General features: G+C 44.7%; 1 protein-coding gene across 1 annotated transcript in view; it reads right to left on the bottom strand.

Moving 5' to 3' along the window:
* The window catches only part of RYR3 (ryanodine receptor 3), a 364,573-nt gene that overhangs the window by 228,287 nt on the left and 111,903 nt on the right, over positions 1 to 24,383 (bottom strand). The window contains exons 14-19 of the mRNA XM_088025080.1: positions 23,892 to 24,060; positions 22,376 to 22,511; positions 19,987 to 20,082; positions 18,123 to 18,241; positions 10,956 to 11,089; positions 8,922 to 9,163 (exon numbers count right to left, since the gene is read on the bottom strand). Coding sequence (XP_087881206.1) covers positions 8,922 to 9,163; positions 10,956 to 11,089; positions 18,123 to 18,241; positions 19,987 to 20,082; positions 22,376 to 22,511; positions 23,892 to 24,060 — 896 coding nt within the window. The remainder of the gene's footprint in view (positions 1 to 8,921; positions 9,164 to 10,955; positions 11,090 to 18,122; positions 18,242 to 19,986; positions 20,083 to 22,375; positions 22,512 to 23,891; positions 24,061 to 24,383) is intronic.

The raw sequence follows: 24,383 nt of genomic DNA on the forward strand, positions 1-24,383 counted from the left end.
AAAGAAAAAAAAAGAAAAAAAGATAAAAACAAACAAAAACAGAACAAAACAAAACAAAGAATATGATCAAATATGATCAGGCTAGTGCATAGATCAGTGCCACACAGATTTTGGGTGTGCCACATAGAGGATTTTGGGTGTATTTTGGTCTATTAGAAGAAAGTGCCTCCTAAAATTTTACAGAAAGACTTATATATGTACAAAATAAGTGCTGAAACAATGAAGGGATGGAATATGACTGTAAAGATGAAAAGTATAAAAAATTTTAAAAAAGGAATTGATAAGGTGCTTGATAAAAGAAAGAAGAGGATTAAAAAAAAAGAAAGAAAAAAAGTGGAGAGAATGTGATCAGGCAGGAGGCTAGAACAAAGCCATACACTAGAGATTTAGGGTATATTTTGATATGTTAGAAGAAACTATCTCAAAATTTTAAAGAGAAAACAACTTATATATATATATGCCAAAAATAAGGGTAACTACTATGAAGGGAAAGAATATGACTCTAAAAATGAAAAATAAAAATGGTTTTTTAAAAAAGGGATTGATAAGATGTTGGTTGAAAAAGGAAAAAAGAAAAATTAAAAAAAACAGTTAAAAAAATTATCTTTGAAAGACTAATGAATCATGGTAAAAAAAAGCCATGAATTCTATGTGCAGTATTCCCCTAGCGCTGGAGTTTTCCCGTTCTCCTTGATCGGTAAACTTGGTCTTGGCTTGCTGGCTGTTCTTGCTGATCTTCTGGGGGAGGGGCCTGTTGCTGTGGTTCCCAAATGTCTTTGCAGGAGGCGGAATTGCCCTGCCCTTGCTGGTCCGGGCTAAGCAATCTGCTCGGGTTTGCTCTCGGGAGCTTTTGTTCCCTGCAAGCTTTCCCAACAGCTTTGGAGGACGAGAATGAAAATGGCGGCCTCCCAATCTCCACCCTGGAGGAGCCGAGAACTCAGGGCCCCGCTCCTCAGTGCCCCCCCAGAGAAAAGCAGTCACTCCCGTCTCCTGGTCTCTGGCCGCACTCTGTGCTCACCCAGCCTGTGACCGACTCGGTGTGGAGTCTCCAAACCCAGATCCCTACGGTGTGCTCCCACGCCACTCCTCCCAGAGTCGGAAGGGGAGTCTCCCCAGATCTGCTGTTTGTTGGGTCCCTGCTGGAGGAACAGTGGCCCGACTGTCACCGATCACAGTTTATGGCAACCCCAAGCTGAGAGCCCGCGCCTCAGCTCCGTCTCTGCAGCTGGCTTCCCTGCTCTGATACTTGGGAGCTCTGCTGCACTCAGGCACCCCCAGTCTTTCTGTGACCCCGAGGGTTCTGAGACCACACTGTCCCGTGAGGGTTCCACCCCCCGGTTGGCCACTGGAGTGACGTCCCTCATCGGAGCCGACTTCTAAAAGTTCTGATTTTGTGCTCCACGGCTCTATCACTTGCCAGAAGCAGCTGATGGAGGCCCCCTCCCCCGCCGTCTATCCTCCTGAATATCGCCTCAGATTCACTTCACCACACGTCCTTCCTTCCAGTAAGTGGTCGTCTTTTTGTTCAGAGTTGTTGCTATTCTTTTCTTCAATCTCCTGTTGAGTTGGTAGGTGTTCAGAATGGTTTGATCCCTATTCAGCTGAATTCCTGAGACCAGAGGAAATCCAGGTCTCCTACTCCTCCGCCATCTTGCTCTGCGCTCCCCCCCCAGAACTTTTTAACGTTTTAATGTTTCCAGTGGTTACTGCTATTCTAGTAGTAGGTTCTAAACAAAGTGATGGATTTTAAAATAGTGAAACTGCTTTACTCTCCTTAATAAAAAGTATTAGGTACCTCCTTCTGGCTATTGGGGGCAACTGACAAAACTATATTGTGTTTCCTCCCACCCTTCCACAGACATTCATGAGGCTCTACATGGTGACAGATACTGGGTGTGGGGCTGGGGGTTAAGGAGAGAAGATCCAGTTCCTGCTCCTAAGAAATCCATATTCTGTTGGGAAATAAACATTTAAATAAAGAACTACAATTCAGTGCAATTATTGCAATGACCATGTACACAAGGTCATGTCTTCTAAGATAGAAGAAGGTGCCAAGTCAGCCTAGGAGCATGGGACAAGATTCAAAGGATCAAAGACCCACTAGATAAGAGTATTCCAGACGGAAGGAATAGCTTATGCAAAAGGAATGTATGACACACCTCCTGAATGGCTACGGGTTGGTAAGGCAGGAAGGCAGGGATTGATGGGAGCTTGAAGAGGAGATGCGGTAGGGGAACAAAGCTGGACCTAACATACAACTTGGACTATTTGCATCACAATGGTGCAGTGACACACCATCATGTATGCAATGCACATTAGCCTGGGCTGGACTTGGACTTGGCTGTTCTAACTGTATACCATGCGTCATTACTAAGAACGAGGAACAAGTTCATTTAAAACAAAGGAATCTAAGCCTAAACTTGAAGAGCACAGAGGTTCAACACCTTTCCGGTTTATTTGAGGAGCCTGAGTATTCTTGGTTCGTTTTTTGGAGTTCAGGTATCCCAGGTCTCCAAATCTGTTCCTCCTTATCATAATTAAGTCTGCTATGAAAGGAATGGATGATATTAAAACTCAGCAAATCCTGCTACAATGGTGTCCTTCTCAGTATTTCCTATGTTCCCACTTAAAAACCCATCTTTCCTGCTTTGAATGTTTTTTTCCTTTAACTTCTGGATGATATCATGGTAGTCATTTGAAAAAATTCCAAGGGACTTCTGTGAACTTGGGAACGCTGAAATGCTCGGTGGGTCAACTGACTTTAAAGGTATTCAGATCCTTGCTGGATAAAAATACAAATTAGAAAGTCCTCTACTGTCCTGAGACTCCTCTAAACTAGGACACACTGACAGTGTTGCATGGTAATGCCAAGGCCCGCTCTTGCCACCCGCTCAGAGTACGCTGTTGCCTTCCGCACCGGCCCAAGCCTCGGCCAGTAAAGATCCAGAGCCGCTCTCAACGAGGGATGACAGTCTTCATCTAGAGTGGTGCTTTGATGCCATCAGAAGCTGAGTTCCAAGCTTTATTTAGCCTTTAATATGCCATAGGTGCCAAGTGCCTTCCCGAGGAATGGCAGCTGGGAGAATTTCTCCTGTCTGGCTTCCTCCCTCGGTGGAAAACAACTATAAGGATGAGCAATTATATCCTTGTGGTAAATGCCATTGCCTTTTACAAAACTCCTCTAAGAGAATGGGTGCCAAATAGAAGCTGCTGCTGGAGCACTAAGATCATCAATAGGCAAAGTGAAATCAGGGCTTGAGCCTATTTTTAATACATATGCAGAATACAGAGTTGGGACCAATACTATCTAGAAACTAAAGGGACACTCTTGATAATTACTGGATGGGAAGCACATACTTAGTGAGTACTTAGCGCAACATCTTGGGAAGTCTATTTGAATAAAAAAGTCCATTTCATATAATATTCATGTTGTAAAAGATCATCTGAAAAGGTATATTTAGTTTTAAAATGTGAGTAAAGATTTTCCAACTAGAAAATAAGGGAATTGTGTAATGGCTTCTGTACAGGGTTTTAGAAATCTGTTCTCTTCTAAAGGAAGAAATCTCTCACGCTGTGAGGGCTTTTGAGGCTCCAAATGATTCAGAAGAGTCCTGTACCCCAGGTGGCGTGAGATGGCGTTGGGGCAGAGAGCAGAAGTGAAGTCAAGGAGGGCTAAGTTCAAACACCAAGTCTTTATGTGTTACATGAACCTCGACAGGTCATTTTATTAGAAAATCAGCTTCCATGTCTAAGAAATGGGGACAGTAATGCCCACAGTGATGCTGTCAAGGGTTGTTGGTAAGGTACCATGATGATTCCTATGATTTTAATGAAACAAATGACTGATGTCCTGTATACCGTAACTCAAGAGGTACAGCGTGTAGCGGTAAATGGGCATTTCTACAACCAGACTCCCTAGGCTTGAGAACTGGCTCTGTCACTTACTGTGTGACCTTGGGCAAGTCACTTACTTTTGTGACTCAAGTTTCCTCATCTGTCAAGTGAAAATAATGTCATGAAGTTGTTTCAGGTTTTGAATGAATTATTCTATGTGGAGTGTTTAAGAGAGTGCTTGACACATTGTAACCCACAATAAATACTATTGTTATTGTTCTTGTTTCTGTAACTCCAGAAACTTTAATTACTAGGCTAACAGTAAATAAAAGTGCCAAAACATTGTAGGAGTGTCTTTTGTAATATCAGGAAAAATTAACAATATGGAGAATCATAGCTTTGAGGGCTGACTCCAGAAAGTGATTTGAAAAGTCACTGTATTGCGTTATTAAAATCAGTAAGTCCCATTATTGAAGACAGGGCTTAAAAAATAGTCACTTTCAAATACGTTTAATGTACCTGACCCTTCAGAACACCAACAGAAGGGAATTCTGAGGAAGGGAAGCAAAGTAGTTACAGAGCCGAAGCTGTCTCAAATGCTTTTTAAGATATAGGAACTCCATAATCCTAGTGACCACCCACTGAAACAGGCTGGGGAGTCCTGTGTCCTCTCCTTCTCTGAAGAAACCGCCCCTCCCTCAGAGGCTTGGGACTACCTGAAGGTCCCAGGAAGCACAGAAAGGCCATTCCAAATCAGCATTTGAAGATAAAGGAACAACCCACTTTATCATATGCTGCACATCTTCAAATTAACCCAAGGACAGATTACTGCAGGAATTAGCCTCTTCTGATGAGTAACGTAGGCAAATGGAAACACTGATGCTCAGCATTTCCACTGCCCCAGGCACTGCAGAGTTTGGCACTCGAACGGAAAACACGAACACTTAGGCATTTGGACAGAGAGAGGATCCAAACATGTAAAAATGCTGGTGTTCTACAGCCACTCTAGGGCTCCTCTCCACACAGCACCAGGCTTCTGGAAAGGTCTGAGTCACAGCAGGGAGTGTCTTGGTAGATGAACCCTGGGACTCATCTTAGCAGGGAGACAGGTAAGGACCCTCATACAAATTCGACTGTAGAGCTAAATGATCTACAAGTTTAGAAAGTCAGAAATCATAATAATCAGGAAAGGCAATTTTGCTCCATTCATTTCCTGTATCACTTATCACTTGGGATGGTAAATTCCTCTGCTTATTCCAATTTTGCAAGGGAAAAAGTTATTAAAGGAAAAGGTAGGTGTTAATTTCCTCCTGTTAAACTGCCCCCCCCCCCAACCTGCCTGCCCCAGCCAGGAACACACTATAGGTGGCTCTGAGCTAAATTCATCCCAATGGCAGTCCCGAGACGCTACATGAACGCTTTGTCAGGAGAGGCAAGGTAATGTCATGACCAGAATAGAGTCAGTCTTCTGAAAGGAAATTCCCAGTGGCCGAGCTGATTTAGGAGCCTGTGAGGCAGGTTGGCTGTGTTGAGATGGGAGATATTTCTAAGGCTGATGCTTGAAAGTGATTTCACAGGCTTCAGTGGCTAATAAGACCTATAAAGACTGCTTTTCCCTTACTAGGAGAAAAAGTTCATTCGAAATCCCATGATGTCACTTGAAACTTCCTTTCCCATTCAGCATGGGACTCAGGTATCCCCTTAGGATGGGGCTGCTCTCATGGTCTCGAGTGAGGTACCCACAACTCTGGATATTGTCTTTATGATTATAGTGGACTCCACAGTCAATAAGGGAAAGGAAATCATATTTACTGGGTATCGAATATGTGTCAAGACCTTCATGTTCCTTACCCCCATTTACTTATTTTTAAAAAATATTTTATTTTTTCAATTTATTTTAAAGACAGAGAACAAGAGAGAGTGTGAATGGGGGGATGGTCAGAGGGCGAGGGTGAGAGAGAGAGAGTCTTAAATAGACTCCACACTGAGCATAGAGCCCGATGCAGGGCTCAGCCTCACAGTCCTTAGATCATGACCTTAGCCGAAATCAAGAGTTGGATGCTTAACTGACTGAGCCCCCCAGGGGCCCCACATCATTTAAATTTCTTAAGAGTCTACATTATTTTCATTTTATCAGAGGAAATCAAGTCTCTGGAGGTTAACTTTTTCTGTGTCAAAAAAAAAATCAGTAAATAGAAGAGCTGGGATTCAAATCCAGGCACAACTCCAAAGCCATGCTGTTTCTTCTTGACTCTTTCCAGTGACAAAGTGTTAGGGGCACTGAATTTCCTTCCAATATCTATTGACTTTAATAAGTAAAGATCAGTTCAAGGCAGTAGCTTAATTTATGCATACAGATAAGTTTAAAGTTAACAGACCTGGGCATTTACATCTCAAGAAAGGAGAAAAATTGTCATGATGAGTTCCCAGCGTCTCTCCCTTGCCACCCTCCACTCCCTCCTGCAGTAAAAGCTGGAGTATCATTTCCATTTCATTTCTTCATCCAACAATTATCCTTTCGTCAGATAGTCCGAAATTCACTGCTGTCCTGGTGGGAGTCATTAACAGAGACCTTATTTCTTCAGCTGGAGCACACGTTGGCATATTGACCTGCAGTGCCTTCTGCCAGATATATGTTCCCTGTGTGCTGGGTGGGGAATTCAGAATGATGCCAGATCCAAGGAAGCTTTGTGTTTTAATAAGCACAAAAGGCATAAGTCTTGCAGACATTGGTTTCTCCACAACTCATCAGATGCTGAGGACTGAGGGTGTGAGGTTCTCTGAACACACCTATATGGCATTATTTTTTTTTAAGACTTTACTTATTTGACAGAGAGAGAGAGAGAGAGAGTGCACACAAGCAGGGGGAGTGGGAGAAGGAGAAGCAGACTCCCCGCTGAGCAGGCAGCCCTATGTGGGACTCGATCCCAGCACCCTGGGATCATGACCTGAGCTAAACGCAGATGCTTAACTGACTGAGCCACTCAGGTGCCCCACCTATATGGCATTATATTACTAAGTGTGGGTAATGTTCAGAGAGCCACAATCATTTGAAGCACTGAGTCCCAAGCCCCTTTCCCATATCACCAATCGGAAGGGACACTGCTAGTGATGACTGACATGGGCTTGGCACATCTGGCTTCCTAGTCTTCTGAGGAGACAGGACGAAAGGGATAATGGGAGTGTGGTACACTCCTGGAATGATACACAACTAGATGGATGTTCAGGTTCTGAATGCAAACAGTAGTCTTTTCTGGGTGCACTGGGTTCTTTGTCTTCTGACTCACTGATGTATTCATTCTGCAAATTTTGCAGAGGGATATATTAAGTGTGCCATGCAATGCTACAAAATCTGGGAAGGACTGAGTAAAAATTTTTCCTTTGAGAATGGTTTCTCTTTGAAACAAGGTCCAATCTGCTTCATCCAACGGTCTAGGTGTCCTTCATATTTCCTTAGCCAATCCCCAGGCAGAGTTCTCTTCAGGTGTGTCCTGGGACTGTAGCTTGGGTTATGGCAACCAGATGGCAGGAGGTGAGTGGCACTCAGCAGGCAGTGGGGCAATGATTTTCTCAAGTCAATTCCGCTCATTTCCTCACAGATTCAACCCTACCAAACTCAAGAGATGTAGATGTGTATAAGCACAAGAACTCTTTCTTTTCAAATCACTTCCCCAGAGACAGCTTTCTGAGAACCTTATGACATCTGCTGATGTCACTAAAGACAATTACTGTACAGCCAGACACGGGCTCCACGAACTAAGAAGGGAAGATCCACCTCCACTCCCCATGAAGATGGAACCAGGGAAGGGTAAGTTGGGACGATAAGAGAACAAGACAAGGCTTTCACTTCACTCTAACCCATCATCCTGTCATTTTTGCATCTACTTTTGTCTGTATCACACTGTCCCCTGGGACACACAAAATGTGGACAGAGATTTCTTTCTTCCTGCAAATGATCCAGGATAAATAAGTAAATAAGTTGACACCACCATTTCTAAAAATTTTTTAAAGTTTCTACTGAATGTACAACAAAAAACTTAAAAAAAAAAAAGCCATACGGACCAAATGAAAATACAGACCAACCATAAGAAATATCATCAGAATACGAGCTGATGGTTTTAGCCTGAAGGCTGAGGGAGGAAGGAAAATGTGATGGGTTACGTAGTTCCCAGTTACAAAAGAAAATATATACACAAAGACAAACTTTGCCCTCATACTGGATTTGGGGAAGAATATGTGTCACGGTTTCTTACGTAAGAGGCACGCTTACATAAGGGATTTCTATAAGGGACACAATGACTCCAATTTCATTTTTTTGAAAGACACAGATACAACATTCTGTGGACAACAGACAGAATAGCTAGAGCTCCGGGTCTGGGTGAAAGCCTAAAACTCAGTCCTCCATTTTCATCCAGGCAGAAGCTAACCCATTCCTCCAGGCATAGGCCATGGACATGCTTGGGGATAGCATCCGTGTATTTTTAAAAAGGAAGCTTGGAATTTTTTTTAAGTGATTGGCATTTATGAAGTGTCAAGCATAGATCCAGACATTTTATAAAGTATATCATGAAACAACATGCTGCACTGACATGACAATGGACTTGTAGTCAGATCTGGGTCGTTCTCAGTGTGACTGCGATACATTCCTTAAATATCTTTGTGCCGTTTCCACATATGCAACATGGGGTCAACATTACCTACGTTAAGGGATCATTGTAAAAATAAAGTGAGGAAAAACAATATATGAAAGCATGTAGCTCACCGCCCAGTAAATAAATGTTGAGTCCCTTTCCCTGTTTGACTATATAGTCCTGAATATCCTGTGCAATAAGGATTGCACAGATACAGGCACTGAACTTGAGAATGGTTATTTGACCCACACTGGATCATGCAGCTGGAAGTGCTAGAGTCATGGTTTCAAAGCAGGACAGTCTCATCTCAGGTCTGATGCTCTTCCCACCATCTAATTAGTTGAGACTCTTGTGTCTATCATTTCAACAGAAAACGATCATTGCAGCCTGAACAATTCAAGCCTCGATCATTCTCAGTAAGGGACAAGGGGGCCGAAGCTCTGGCAAGGTGCTCACCTGACCAAAGGTGAAGTCCATCAAAGCCATAAGAGTACAGGTCATCGCCGACACCATTGCCTCCCCATCCTTCTCCTCCGCCAGGGTACGGAGCATAGCCTGAGGAAGAGGCCCAGCCCACCCGCAGGTGTGTGGGCTCAGCTGTTAGGAAGGGGTCCACCTGGTCGATGATCAGCTCGAAGTACCACTTCTTGTACTGCGCCGAGCCCTCGGCGACTCCCAGGAAGATGTTGGGCCGAATGCTGAAATGAAATGTGGGACAGGTGGCATCTACAGATTCTCAAGCACCGAGAAAAGCAGAGAGCAAGTTGAATAAGATCACAGGACACACTGTGAACTGAAGGCAAGAAAAAGCTTAGAGCCTCTAACACTTGGTGAAGTTCTTAGTGGGAGGTGTCAGGACAACATTAATTCTATTTAAAAATATAAAGAATGTCTCCTTATTCCACTGAAGGCAACCAACATTTGATGAGTGTTAACCATGGGTAAAGATGCTGAAAATGTTGTAGGGCTGCGTAACAAAGACCCTTGTTTCTTTCTGTAAGTGGAAGAAATAACTTATTCAAGTTCCATCTCCTGGGGACTTGGTCCAAGCACCCCCATTCTCACAGCAGCAGATTTTTCAACTAAGCATCAATGACAAGAATGGCCTCTTGAAAGCATTAAGAAATCACTATTAGAAATAAGCCAGACAAGAAAGAAAGAATGAAACAAAGAAAAAGATAGACAGACAGAAGCCAAGCAGAGGAAGACAAATACTGCATGCAACTACTTATATGTGGAATCAAAAAAAAAAGTCAAACTCTAGAAACAGAGAGTAGACAAGTGGTTGCCAGGGTTTGAGGAAAGGGGTGGGATAAAGACAGGCTAGTTAAAGGGTACAGACTTCCAGTTATGAGATGCATAAGGTCCGATGTATAACATGGTAACTGTAGCTGATAACACTGCATTGCATAATTGAAATTTGCCAAGAGAGTAGAATGTGTTTTCACACATACACACACAAAAAAGGTAAATATGTGAGGTCAAGGATATGTTGTTAATAAACTTACGGGGCAAACCCTTTCACAATGTATATGTATGTTAAATCATCACATTCTACACTTTAAATATCCTACAATTTTGTCAATTATGCCTCAATAAATAAAGCTGGAAAAAAAAATAAAATTCAACCTAAAACAGTAAAAAAGGGGAGAGGGGAACAGAAGCCACTCTTAGCCAACCTTGTTAAGGGCTGGAGGATTTAATGTATCCAGCAAAATGGTTAAAAGCTCAGGACAAAGCATTTGGAGTTTCTCTCCAACTGGAATGCTCTTCTTAGATGTCCACTGGTCTGGGCTGGGGGCTTTGCGCCATTTTGGATGGGCAAGGGAAAACCAGACTGGTACCAAAAGAAAGTCTGTGTGGATGGCTCAGGTCTGCTCTGCATTTCCGAGAAGTTCTTTCCTCACCTTGCAGATTAGGGAGTGGGCCTAGGTAGAAAATTGCTAAAGAGCCTTAGGCCTGTCTGATGCAAGGCCAGTGAGTTCACATGACTCCCATGTGGCTACATTCTGGACCAGCAGGCTAGGATTCTGTGTGAGCCCATGCTCTTCATCTTGGACTTCACAGAGAACCCTAGGGTCAATGGCCATGTGCCAGAGGATGCAAGAAACCATGGTATCAACATGGGACATCCATTCTATTAAAAGATTCTAAGGAAAAAAAAGATGGTACATTAAAATAAAAATGAGTATGTTACGGAGAATGTACAAGATCTATGTTAAAGTAGAACATGCAACATGGCAGACCACTTCCGGTCAAATTCTCCAGCCCTCAGGTGGAACATACACTCCACTGTTGGCTACCTCAGGGGAAAAGTTTGAAACTCTGTGAAAGGGATTGGAGTATGAGGCCCTAAAAAAAGTACACATTTGTCCAGTCTCATCTCACATGCCGACTTCACCAGGAAAATGATGGGCAGGCAGCACTAGCCCTCCACCTTTCCTGTCTGGAAACAAGATGGACACTTTGGAATGACGGTGGTGGCCTTACCTGGTCACATCATTAATCAGCCGTGTCTGCAGGAGCAGGTTTCTCCGGGGCAGCAAATTATCACAAATCAGATTCTGGTTGGCTCTGACTGCAACCCCATTGCAGAGACAGAGGGAGCACAACACATCGAGAACCTGCAGCGGGACACATCCCCCCCCAACCAAACCTCAGGACCACCAGGAGAGCACCATGGGCAGGACCCAACTGCCAAGACACATGAAGGAAGCGGGCCTCAGGGGTAGGGGGCTGGCGACAAGTGGGAGGACCTCTTCAGAGTCAAGGCCGCCACACCTCCCTCACCAGGCATCAGTGAGCCAATGCTGGAGCCTGCTGCCTCTTAGGGAAATGAAGCTGGATTCCTTCTAACCCCTCCGCCCTCATCTTAGACCCTCCCCTCCAAACTCTGTGTTCCCTGTGATCACTGTTCTGCTCAAACAGGTGGGAGTCTGAGCTCTAAAGACAGACTGTCTAGGTTGATATCCCAGCCATGGCAGGACTAGGCTGAGATGAGGCATTGCATCAAGGGCACAAAATCCAGGCATGACACCCTCTTGGAATTGTGCATGAGTAGGGGCAAGCACTAGAAGGTCCTTCATTGGCCTCAAGCCTACGTTTGCGCTCCCACCCAGCCTTGGCAGCCCTCTGCGCTAGCATCAGCAGGCACTCATACAGCTCTTTACGAAAAGCACTGTTGAAAAGAAAACCACAGACCCAAAATGGCATCCCTTAGGTTAAGGTCCCAAGTCAGTAAGCCAAGACTTAATACCTAACAGCAGTTTCAAACCCCTAGGAATGTAACCTTTAACCAGTCAACATGGAAATTTCCTCATCAGCACTAGGAAATTTCCTGATAGATCCCATCTGTTCCCCTTAAGAGGGCGATCTTGCGTAAAACAATGGATTCTTTGTTAATAATTTCCTCCCCCCCCCCACCTTAAAAAAACCTTTCCTTTTCTGTAGTCCTTTGGAGCTCTCCTCTACTGCTAGAAGGGATGCTGCCCAATTCACGAATCAGTTAATAAAGCCAATTAGATCTTTAAAATTTCCTTGGTTGAATTTTTGCTATTTAATAGCACTCAGATTCCCATTTGGCCAAGGTCATGTAGCAGGATTGGGAACCTCTTGTAGGTGAGTAGAGAGGAGAGTAGGGCAGATTCCAGTTCTTGGGTCTCTGGCTGTGATATCATCAAAATTCATTAAGATACCCATCTATTCCCACACACTGGTATTCAATAACCTTCTAGCCCTAGAGTGAGAACACAACTTCAAGAGCCCAAGTGGCCCTTGAAACTATGAGACCAGCCACCAAGCCACTTCTGCTCCTCTTTGTTTTCCAGCTACGTGGGAAGTGGGAACAGCCCCGGCCTCCTACCCACACTATCTCCTTGGGCTCCGTCCTCTGGCATTCCGATTTGTGTTCCTATATTGACAGAGCAAACTGCTGGGCCAGGCACCGCTCCTCCCTCTCTCCTTCCGGGAGGAATATGCAAACAGCAGTCGATAAATAACAAGCACGAATGTGGCGGCTGCAACTCAGTCGTTCAAAGTGGCCCCTAAGACTCAGTGCTTAGTGGGGCTGGATGGCTTCAGGTTGGTGGCATTTGCATCCATACTTCTCACAAACCAATTTTCTACCTGACTCCCTGAATGTCAATTTCGTTCCAGATAAATACAAAGCACATTTATGGGCCAAGCAGAAAAGAATCCCAAAGGTGGTTTAACGGAGAACTCTCACCACTGCCGCTCTGTGAAACATATCGACCATGGAACTGGAAATCCAGAGGATAATTTTTCATTCTAAGAAAAGAGCCATAGATGGCCAGGAAATTAAATACTTATCATCCAGCCTATCACACATTCTCATCCGTCCTGCCTCGGAGTGAAGGCTGTGGGAGACTTGCTGTCATAGCCAGAGGGAGAGCAGAGCTTAATCCACATACAATTGGAACAGCCAGGAGAAAAAAGACTCTGTGAGAAGCACTAGACGAACAGAATGTCTCACCTATAAATAAATGATGCCATAAAGCAATGGGGCTGACACTGTTTAGGCTTTATTTTTAAATTTCATTTTTTTTTAAGATTTTATTTATTTGACAGGGAGAGAGAGAAAGAGCACAAGCAGGGGGAGTTGCAGAGGGAGAGGGAGAAGCAGACTCCCCACTGAGCAGGGAGCCCAATATGAGGCTCGATCCCAGGACCCTGGGATCATGACCTGAGCCGAAGGCAGAGGCTTAACCGACTGAGCCACCCAGGTGCCCCTAGGCTCTATTTTAGAAGGCATTTCTCAGCGTAAAATGGGGGAATGGGGCCAAACTTCCTTTTCTTAAAAAGCTTAAATGGGTTCTTTTAAAGGTGAAGGGAGTGTAGACAAGATGAGGCCACCACAGGGGAATGCACAAGCATTGAACCTAGAGGTCATGTGTACTTCTGACGGAGGGGGAGCACCTTAGCGACCTCTGGGATGTATGGCCAGATGTGGCAGGTACTGCTCAGCAGTCACCAAGCTCCATTTCCTTCTAGTCCTGAGCCCACAGGGGTTACACTTCCCAGCTTCCCTTGCAGTTACGTAGGGTCATGTGACTAAGTTGTGGGCACTGGAAGGTTAAGCGGACATGACCTCGATCTTCTACAGAGTCCTCCTTGCACTCACACTCTCTTTCCAGCTGGATGTAGAGATCCAAGGAAAGATTACAAAGTCACGGGTCTCCTTACTCCGAGCGTGATCCAGTAGCACTAGCATTACCTAGGAGCTTGCCAGAAATGTAGGGGCTTAGGAGCACCCCATGCACCCCCACCCCTGCCAGACTTACCAGCTGAGAGCCTTCATTCTAACATGATGGGTACGCACATTGCCTTCTGTGAAACACCGTTCTAGGGGATGGAAAGAACTTGGGTCTCCCAGACTGGAGAACTCCCACTGACTGGCCTAGGGCTGTGATGTGGAAAAAGAAATCTTCCTTATGAGAATGTGGGGTTGTCTGTCTTAGGAGTTAGGCTTTTCTAATTTACACACTGGCCCAACTTGAAAATTTCCCTGGCTCATTCTGTGGAGGCCATTGGCTTCTGCTTGTTATCCTTTTCGTTACTGACACCACAGTTCATTCAAGATCCTCTCAGTTTGTTTTTTATTTCCACTTTAGTCTCTATCCCAAACATAGGCTTACATGGGAATTCTCCTTTAAAAATAAATACCTATTGTATATCCACAGAAACGTCACTGGCTCTTTCATTCCGTCCTTCAGCTTTTGTCTATAAAAACAGCTCCATGCTAAAATGTATTCATTCTGTGTAAATGCTGTAAAAATGCTAATTGTACTTATTCTGTGATTTTTTTTTTAATCAAGTCCTAGATTTGAAAAATGAGGATTCTGAAGCCCCCGAGGAACAGATTTTTTTCTTGCTGTGGATGTGAACCGGGTGGCAGGAAATGCTTCTATATTGCCTTGGCTGCCTGGGAGCTCAGAGATGATTTAGCAACTGTGTGGGAGTTGATGGTTCGATTGCCTGTGTTGTATCTCCCCCCCCCTCACCTAGACCAAACCTTCAATTCTGATTTATACTTTCCCAGGACCCATTATGATACTATTTTACAATATATTTTTCTCACGAGTGGCTCCAAATCCTTACAAAAATAAAAAACATTTATCTGTGACAATGTTGAGATCTGGAGTAGGATAGGTTTGGGGCCAAGTAAAAAGGGCCTATTTTATTATAAGATGCTTAGTCCATGGGAAAATGAGAAGGTGACTTAACAGTGTTCCATAACCGTTCTTTTTACCAAACAATAAAATCAGCGCTACCAACATAGTAAGTAAGGTGGGAATGGATTCTGGCTTTACTCATTTATTCATTTATTACCTTCAACAAACATGGATTAAATGCCTGCCATGTAGAACGTATCAGCTTGGCACTGCGGTGGGGGGGGGGGGGATGCAAAGTTGGTCACTGCCCTGAAGGAACTTAGAGTCTGTGAGAGACATCTATGTGTAAACCTAACGACAGTCTGAAAGGCAGAGTGGAATCACCAAGTAATGGCATGCTAGCTGTATAAGATTTGAAATGAGGAGACCATGTTCAACTGGAATCAGAAAAAGCTTCATGGAGAGAGTGGTATTTGAACAAAGTATTGAAGGTCAGAGAGAATTATGATGGGTCCTGGAAAGCTAAGAAGTGAGGAGACGGCAGGGGGCATCAGCAAGAGCCAAGTCACTAAGAGGTCGAGGGGCAGGGGACAATGAGAGAAAGGCATGTTGTGAGCACACGCTTTCCTGTCCTTTTCACTCCAAAGTTTGGGTTCTTTTCCTCAAATTTCCTGACTTCCACTAGATCATGCTTTAGATGAGTGGCAATGGTTTCCGTGGCAGGGATAGAGCTAACAAGTGAAAAATCTTAGAAGAGAGAAGGCATAGTAACGCCACTACCGTATACGTTCCCCGTTCTCAACCTGCGATTGGAGCTGGAATGGTACAAAAAGGGGTTCATCAAACCCATGAGATGTACGACCCTTTTTTTAAAAGAAAAATGTCACGACCCTGAAGACCCTGGATGGACCCAGAGGGGCGTTCAAATTCCAGTCTCAGAAACGCTAACTTGTATAAAAATGCCTTCTAATTATGAATTCTTCACTGCATGGTTTTGTATTTAGAGAACTTTAAAAATAAGAACACAAAATTAAAAATATTCTCACAGAACATGTGGACCCCGAAGAACACGCTCACAGACCACAGTCTGAGAAACACTGGGAGGAATATGAAACCGTGAGTGGGAGACCCAAAGTCTGGTCCTAGTCTGTCATAAATTAGCTGTGTGGCCCCTGGCAGGTGGCTTCACGTCTCAAGGCCCACGTGCCAGCCTTGCTTCGGTCAAGTGGAAATAAGAATGCTACTTCCTGGGGTCATCCTGAGGACAAAGGAAAATGCCTGTGAACACGGAGGACAGTAGCTGGCATTTGTCAAATGCAAAATAAATGTTTGCTATCATCATCGTCATCATTACTGTTGCTGTTATTGGAAGAGCTGGGAGGTGCCTGGTGGTTCAAAAATTCTCTATATTTTCAGTCACTGGTCTTCATGGAAAACTAAGTGAGTAGATCAGAGACATGTGGAAACCCAGGACTGGAGAAAAAGGAGCCGCCTAGAGAGCAAACCACCACACCTTGGCATTTTCCAAGCAAAGAGAACGCGTCAAAACAGAAGTCTGGCCTTGCCGTTGTTTACAAAGCTACCACAAATAGCCCTGGTGATGATTTGAGACAGGTTTCTCTTTGAAAATAAGTGTTATCCACTCAGATCATTTCTAAGGGAAGGCCTGAATTCATGGCAAGCCAACATTCATCCAAAAATCCACCAAGAGACAAAAAAGGGATATATCCAAGAGGAGGCTTTTATGTGCCAAGAACATATTGCCTGAACTTTCACAACGTCGCAGGAATTTCTCAAACAGCACCTTGGCTCTAAAAGATGAAAGACTGCTCTGCTAGACCACTCGGGTCACATATCAGACCGGGTACTGATTTGTAGCAAAGTCCTTCAGCTCACTCAGGCTCCGATTTCTCCCCTTTGAAAGGGCAGAATAGTCATCCACTTGCCACCAAGTGACATCCATTACATGCTTTGTGGCTTCTGGCTCACAGAAGCCATAACAAAGCTGGTTATTCATTAAGCGCGTTATGTGGTATGATCATAAAGACGACCCAGGAGCAATGAAACGAGACGGCAGCTTTTCTCTCGTCAGAGGGCTCCTCCTGACATCTGTATGTAGCTCATGGCTCGGATCATGTGTTACTTGGGTGCTTATCAATTACTCTTATTATGCTTTGCAGACGGGAAGGAACATGTTGGAGCCGACAGACGCTGGGCTGATGCTGCTTTTGATTTACCACATTTGGGAAAGCAATTACAGGCCCCACATATTTCTTTCTCTTCTTTGCCAAGCAATTTCACCGATACTAAGGACCATGGCTTTTTTGCTTCCTAAGGGAGACACACCTAAGCGATGCTGCAGAGGCTTGCTCTCCTAGACCCCCTGAGATGTGTCTCAAATGAGCAGTGCCCCCAAAGGAGGAGGGCCAGTGACCAAGCTGAGTTTTCTCCACTCTGCAGGAGCACAGCTGCTGCCCCTCATGTCACCTGCTCTTGAAATACACCCCCTCAGCCTGAGGACCCTCCTGCTCACTCCCATTAGTCAGGGCAGTAAACCCCCATCCACAGGGTAGATATTGAAAGGTCAGGAAAAAACACATTTTAATAGACTTTCCCTGCAGATTGTTCTGTCTTAGCCATATAATTCCATATAATTAGAGAGGTAGAACTTTAAGACACCTCAAAAAATTGATAGAGCTTTCCACCTTAGTAAATGAAGTGGTATTATCTCCATTGCCCAGAGGATATCACTGAGGCCCCAAGTCACACAGCTGTTTTGTATCAAAGGGAAGGACTTGGGGCGCCTGGGTGGCTCAGTCATTAAGCATCTGCCTTTGGTTCAGGTCATGATCCTGGGGTCCTGGGATTGGGCCCCAAATCAGGCTCCCTGCTCAGCAGGAAGCCTGCTTCTCCCTCTCCAACTCCCCCTGCTTGTGTTCCCTCTCTCTGTGTCTCTCTCTGTCAAATCAATAAATAAAATCTTTAAAAAAAAAAAAGGGAAGGCCTGGCAGCTTCAGTCCTCTCACTTGCTCATGTAGATTCATTTACTTCACTTGGTTCGACTCAGGGCAAATCTGATTTCATTCACTAACAAGCCAGTTGCCAAGACTTTCTATACTAGTTTTACCTGATTTTTGTATCTCTTCTTTATACAGCTTGGTATTAGCTGTTCCACTACTGAGTTCCTGGGCCCGAGGGTGGGAGCAAGTCCTGCAGGTGGCCTCCCCCGCCGCCCCCGTCAGCTGTGTGCTCACGGCTGAAGACAGTGAGTGGGGCTTGGGAAGCCGGTGGAAACAGAGAGAGAGAGGACATGCAAGACCCAGTGTGACTGGCTTGGAGTGTGCTCCCAGGCAAGGAAGGGTCTTTCAGATCCTCAGTTTCCCAAGGTGCCCCCATACCGCCAAATCAAAGCTGAGAAAGAGATCAGTCCACATGCTCTCAGTAACACACACCGGTTATGAAGCAGCAGGGAGGGAAAAGCCAGGTCAAGGCCATCCCTGTTTGGGTTCTTCTTCCCGACACCCACCTTGTGATTCCGTCCATGCTTATCCAATAACGAGATGATGGACTTGATGTGGCCCTCGGCTATCAGGTTTAAGGCTTCTGGGCTTTCAATCAAGATGCAGTGTAAAACTTCCAAGATACCTGCATGAATGTCACAAAAATCACCTGGACATGAAATAAGCTGCGGAACCGACCATCACCTAGAAACCTAAATTATGAGTGAAAAGATAATCCTGAGGGGACAGGATATTATTGGTTCCTTGACTCTATTAAACATTTCCGGCCAGAAGACAGACTGTGGCCATGTCTTGTAGACTTCAGGAGCCTCGGTAGCCCACCTCGTCTGTAATTCAGAGGGGAGTTTTATTTAGCATTGGCCGCACCTCCCTCCTTCCTGGACAAAAACATGGATCCTTCTATGTCAAAATGGAGAGAAGCAGCAAGTGAAATTAGTCAGAGAAAAACAAATACCAGATGATTTCACTCCTATGTGGAATTAAAGAAATAAAACAAAGAAAAAAAGAGACTCAAATATAAAGAACTGGTGGTGACCAGAGGGGAGGCGGGTGACATAGGGATGAAGAATACACTTATCTTGATGAGCACAGGGTGTTGTATAGAATCGTAGACTACGCTGTACACCTGAAACTAATATAACACTGTACGTCAGTTAGTTATACTTCAACTTAAAAAAAATTACAGAGAAGTGGACGTAAAATGAAATTATTAATTTGGTCAAGCCAAGCAATACCTAAACATGTATAAAAAAGCAAATGCCCAGTTTACTACAAATTCTAAAGGTCCTTCAAGTAATTTAGAAAATATCTGGAATATTCCTTGAATGAGAATTTTTCTAGGAACCACCCCAGAAATTATTTTCATTTCAGAAGTACTGGTGTTATCAAGCAAACTATAAACTCACTAAATAACGACTATTTGTCTTTGCTCCTTTTCTCGGCACACTGCATGGTTTTCTGTATTAGGTGAAGGCTAAAGGAAAGCTAGCTGGTGCCCTCGCAGCCTGGCACCTACAAGGGTAACACACCATGATGAAACCACAAGGGAAGTGGTCGGCCAGTATCTCTATTGGTTTTACTGAGAAAATTCCCCTTGGTTCTGTGTTTCTCGAGGCTTTTATAAATTACTATGAAATGTAATCTGGCCCATAGAGGAGGCACTGAAGAAAACAGACGCTTGGGAAGACATAGGTGTAGGTAAGGAGTCCTTAAGAGAGCCTTCCTTTGGTCGGTCTGTTCAAGCTCCAGCCATCTCTAGACAATGAAAAAAGCATCAAACCTTTCAGCGTCCAGAAGGGGGGCCCACATCTGTCATGTTCACTCAAAACTGAGGAAGACAACTTCTGAGCCTCACTGCAGCCACCTACCCTCGATAACTACTCTCTGGTTCAAATTCTCTGTGAGTCATCAAGAAGGGTTATAGATACGATGTCAAGAGTGACTGAGGTTTTAGAGGGGGAACCATCATTTCCTCCTCTCATCCTTCAGTCTGCTTCTAACCCAAACAGTTAGGAGAAGTGTGTCCAGAGAGGATTTAGAAACCCCAAGAAAAAGAGTGCAGGCAACAAGGGAGGAGACCAGGAACCTGGGGTGTGTGGGAGGGAGGCGATTAAAGGATCCAGGCGATGGAGACGAACACACAAGGTGAAAAATGAAACAGAAAAGGAAATCGTTGAAGTCTGGGTTAGAGTTGTCAAATAAAGCCAGAGCAGTGCCAGGAAGATTTAGGACATTCTTTTTGTTGGGGTAATAATTTGAGGGTTGTTTACAACTCAGTGGAAGAAAGAATTATTCAAAGATTCAACTTTCTTACTTTTTGAAAGAAAGAAAAAAACCCACCTTCTACAGTTGTTTCCTGTCAATTCTTACCTGAGGAAGATTCTAGTCTGTCCAGTTTGCTGATTAGCCAATCCAGGTTGTTAGAGAATTGAGCACAGTTGTTTCTGTTTCCACGAATGAGAGCAGCTGCAAAGGACACATTTGAACATGCAGGTTAAAGGGCATACGGATGAGCTGAGCGTAAGAACCTGGGAAGCTGTCAAATACCTCATCTGCTTAGCAACTAAAAGGAACCGAGTGTAACAATCTTCTCCTTCTGAGCCCTTGGATACAGTTGTTCCTATATTTGGAAGAGTAAAATCTACCATTCATTCAAATATTCCAGAGAATCTATGTCCTGAACATCTGTCCACTTGCTGGGAACAGAGCAGTGGGAACCCAATGGCAGATCTCCTGCCTTTACAAAGAAGACAAAAGACACAATGAACACACAAACTAATAAAATTACTTCAGATAGGGATAAGTAAGAAAATATCTGCTTGGTTACTGGTTTAAGAACTCCATTCTTTGCACTGTTCTTAACCCTAGCTAGAGATTTGCTATTTTCCAGAGCTAAAGAGAGGCATCCTAGTGAAAAGAGCTGGAAAGGTTGGTTAAACTAACAGGCAAATAATAAGGAAATGTGAAACTCTAAAATATCTAAAACACATCAGCATATGACAATGGTTCCCAAAGTATGGTCCCAGGATTGGAATGTGTCACTGGAGAACTTGTTAGAAATGCAAATTCTCCCGCCTTATCCCAGATCTACTGAATCAGAAACTCTGGGGATGGGACCCAGCATCAGTGTTTTAACCGGCCCTCCAGCTGATTCTGATGCCTGCTCATGTTTGAGAACCACTGGTAGATGATACTGCTATGGGAGGGAGAGAATACACGGTCAGTAGATTTTCACTGAGCTAGACCCAGCAACCTTCCTTCCATGGACCTGGCCTCTGCAACAAATCCACGTAAACTGGGTCCATGCACTTGCTCCTCATGCTGTTGGTTTTCAAAGATGGGTTTTACAGATGCTTGAAAGATACTTGGATAAGGAAAGGTCTTCCTCAGGACCTCTGCTTTGTATCTCCACAGTTAGAGAAGAGCAGAATTCAGTCCAATTTCCAGGTCAGCTGCAACAAGCTGGGTGCGGGGGGCGGGGTGTCAGCTGGCCTCACACCATAGTTCTCGCATTTACTACATGTATGGCCTTAGGGAAGTTATGACATTTCTGAGCATCAGTTTCTTCTGATTCATGACTAAATGGGTAACAGTACCTATACCTCAAAGTGTTGTTCCACAGATCGAAAAGAGATATTCCACTGCTTGGCACAAAAAGCTCAGTAACTATTAACTACTACTGTTGTAAAAATTACTGAGTTTGAGCCATACATACCATTAGAGTTGGAAGGTATTAGAGTTAGAAGGGATTTTACAAGGTCACACAGAACAGCGGTAGTCCAATCAGCCTGACCCTTGACATCAAGAAGGGGTCCAACCTGACGTCTCCGGCACCCCTCTGACCCACTCAACTTTCTACGGACTCCCTCTAATGGGACATACACTTCAGAGCAAAACCCCAAAATGCTGCCTCATCATCACATCTGGGCAACTACCGGTGTCCCCCTTCTCACACAGGCCAACACTGTCTTCTGCTGCTTCCCCGCTCCCTACAGTGTGGTGGTTGGGGCCCGTGTGGAGGCACTGGTTACCACAGGCTGTGGGACATCACCCCCACTCCGTGCTGTGAGAAGAAAAGGCTGGGTGCTGGAACTTCCTTACTCTCTGCCTTTATTCCTCCCACCAAAAAGGAAATGACGAGTGGGCCAGAGCAGTGGGAACCACAACTGACCGACAGTCAGCCAGTGAGAGGTCAGAGCTACAAAAAGGAAACGTCCTCAACGTTCAGGTGTCCAAATCTAACCGCGGAGGGCACCACAAACACGTTCCAGTCTCGCTCCCTCATCTCAAAGACGAGGGACTGAGGTTCAGAGGCAGTAAGTGACTGTCAAGGGTTTTATGGGTCGTTTTGGCAAAACCGATCCCCACCTGCTTTCGCTTGCTGCTGACTTCTCGCTCTAAGTGTGGGAAGCACAATAAGCTGCTGGCTAACAGAATGAACGGCTGGGTGAGAATCAAACGGTTAGAAAAGGCTTCCAAGGGGCGCCTGGGTGGCTCAGTCGTTAAGTGGCTGCCTTTGGCTCAGGTCATGATCCCAGGGTCCTGGGATCAAGCCCCACGTCGGGCTCCCTGCTCAGTGGAGAGTCTGCTTCTCCCTCTGCCCCTCACCCTGCTTGTGCTCTCTCTCTCTCAAATAAATAAAATCTTAAAGAAAAAAGAAGAAGCTTCCAAGAATGAAGCTAGATGATCATCGGCCAAGCTGTAGAGACCCCCCGGCCCCTTGGAAATCTTCCCAGGGAGAGGTTATGCGTGTGCTTACCCAGCAGTTTGTACAGGAGGTTCAGGATCTCTTTCCAAGCCATGCCACTCTCCTCCCTTGCAATCCCTGCAAAGTGTGCTACACTGTTGTAGATATTTAAGCGGTCAATGCAGTTTAACACAAGGGCCAACATTCCCTGTGAAGGAGAGGTGGGGAACAAGTGAAAGCTCTCGATTAAGAAAGGAGGATCCTTTTGTTATTTTCCCTCCCAGGTCATTCACCTTTTATAGCTGATAATGCTAATGTGCACACAGACCTACATGGTGCCAGTTTGGGTTTTGTTTTCTTCCTAAAAACAAAATACACATTCTTATGCCCCAGAGACATGAAAGAGCATCCATGGCGGGGTGGGGAACCAAGTTAGCAGTTTCCTCATGACAGGTTTGCCCCCATGTGTTTAACTCCATCTAAGGACATATTGTAAGAGGGAGCGTGAATGAGTCTCACCAAAGCTTGCTCTAGGCCTGGCGTGAAATGATTCTGACTCACCCAGAAACAGCCCTCGATACAGTTCCTATTTTCCTGTTAAATCTAAAGGAAGTTCAAGAAATTCCATTCAGATGCACAAGACAACCATGCTTGCTTCCTCCCTCTCCTCTGTCAAAAGGGTAGAATTTAGAGACAATAAAACCAAAAGTGGATTTTAACTGCTTTTCTTCTAAATTACAATATGATGCCACCCAGTGAAAACATCTGTGCTTATTTATTCTTAAAGAGATATTGTTTCAGTAGCCTTTCAGGCATCATGTCCCCAGAGCTGGTCTGCCTGAATCAGGAGACTGAGCAGGGATGTGTCTATATGCCATTAACTTTGGAAACGCCCAAGGGACAAGCCCTGTCCCCAGGAATGGGGGCACTGCAGGAGTGTGACCATGACCTGTTATTGCCAAATCATCATATCCAAGTCAAAGAAGGCATGTGACTTTTCTAAGATCACACCTAGCCAGGGATGGAGCCAGAACTTGAGCCAGGGCCTCCTGAGTCCTGCATTAGTTTTTCCTTGCATCCAGGTCTCATCCCTAGTGACTCAGACGCTCAGGTTCTAAGTAAGACCCGGCTTTGTTATCTTTCAAACTAAGGTCCTCAGTCATTTCAGAGGTGGTAGAACCTGGGCATTTGTATTTTTTCAAACAGGTTTCCTAGGTAATTCTGACACCTTCTAAAGTTTGGGAAACACAGCCAATGCCATGCTTTAATAGCTGAGATTTATTGGAAAATAGATTTTGGATATACATGTGCACTGTGGCACTGAAGCTTTCAAAAACAGTTTGGTTGGAGTGTGCCCAGGTGCATGGTTACAACGTATACTGGGAGCGTAACCACGCGTGCTGGACAGGGAAGGTGGGCTTCCAAAGAACCCTTTTCTTCCCAGCATCCTTTCTCTCTTGTTCTTTCATAACTACGCGCATGCATGGAGACAAAGCTAAATGCAATCATAGGGATATTTTAGCTCTGGGAATTTATGTATTTATGTATTCTCACAATGAGAATCTCAATTTTAATTTTTTCTACTTACTTCTTCCTTGAAAAGGTTCTGTCTGTTCTTGAGTGAGCGGAGCTTGTTCTGTTTGTCTTCGTGCTGCATCTCCTCCTCTGGGGGCTGAAAGTAGGCAATCAAGTCCTGTAAGGTCTGCAGGACCTCTTCAATCGGCAGGGTGACAGGGGCAGCTGTGCGATTGTTTCCACTGAAAACATAAGATGGACACGGCTCAGACGCTGGGCCTTCGGCAGGGACCCTGACACACATCCGCCGGATCCTGGTTCTTACCTGCCCCACGTTGGGCACAAGGCACTGCTTCCTGCAGTGGGCACTAAGTGAATGACCACACATCGACGTCTGCCAACCAACAGAGCCACAGAAGAAAATGGCTGACTCGATGTTAAAGACGTTTCATCAACAAAGGGAAAAGACCTGTGCCTTCTGCCACGCTTTCTCATTTTTTAAATAAGAACACTTTTTTTTTTTTAAAGATTTTATTTACTTATTTGACAGAGACACACACAGCGA

This window comes from Eumetopias jubatus, unplaced genomic scaffold (assembly GCF_037043125.1).
Source record: "Eumetopias jubatus isolate StellerSeaLion01/CBP00866 unplaced genomic scaffold, mEumJub1_p1.0 scaffold_7, whole genome shotgun sequence".
Taxonomy (NCBI): Eukaryota; Metazoa; Chordata; class Mammalia; order Carnivora; family Otariidae; genus Eumetopias; species Eumetopias jubatus.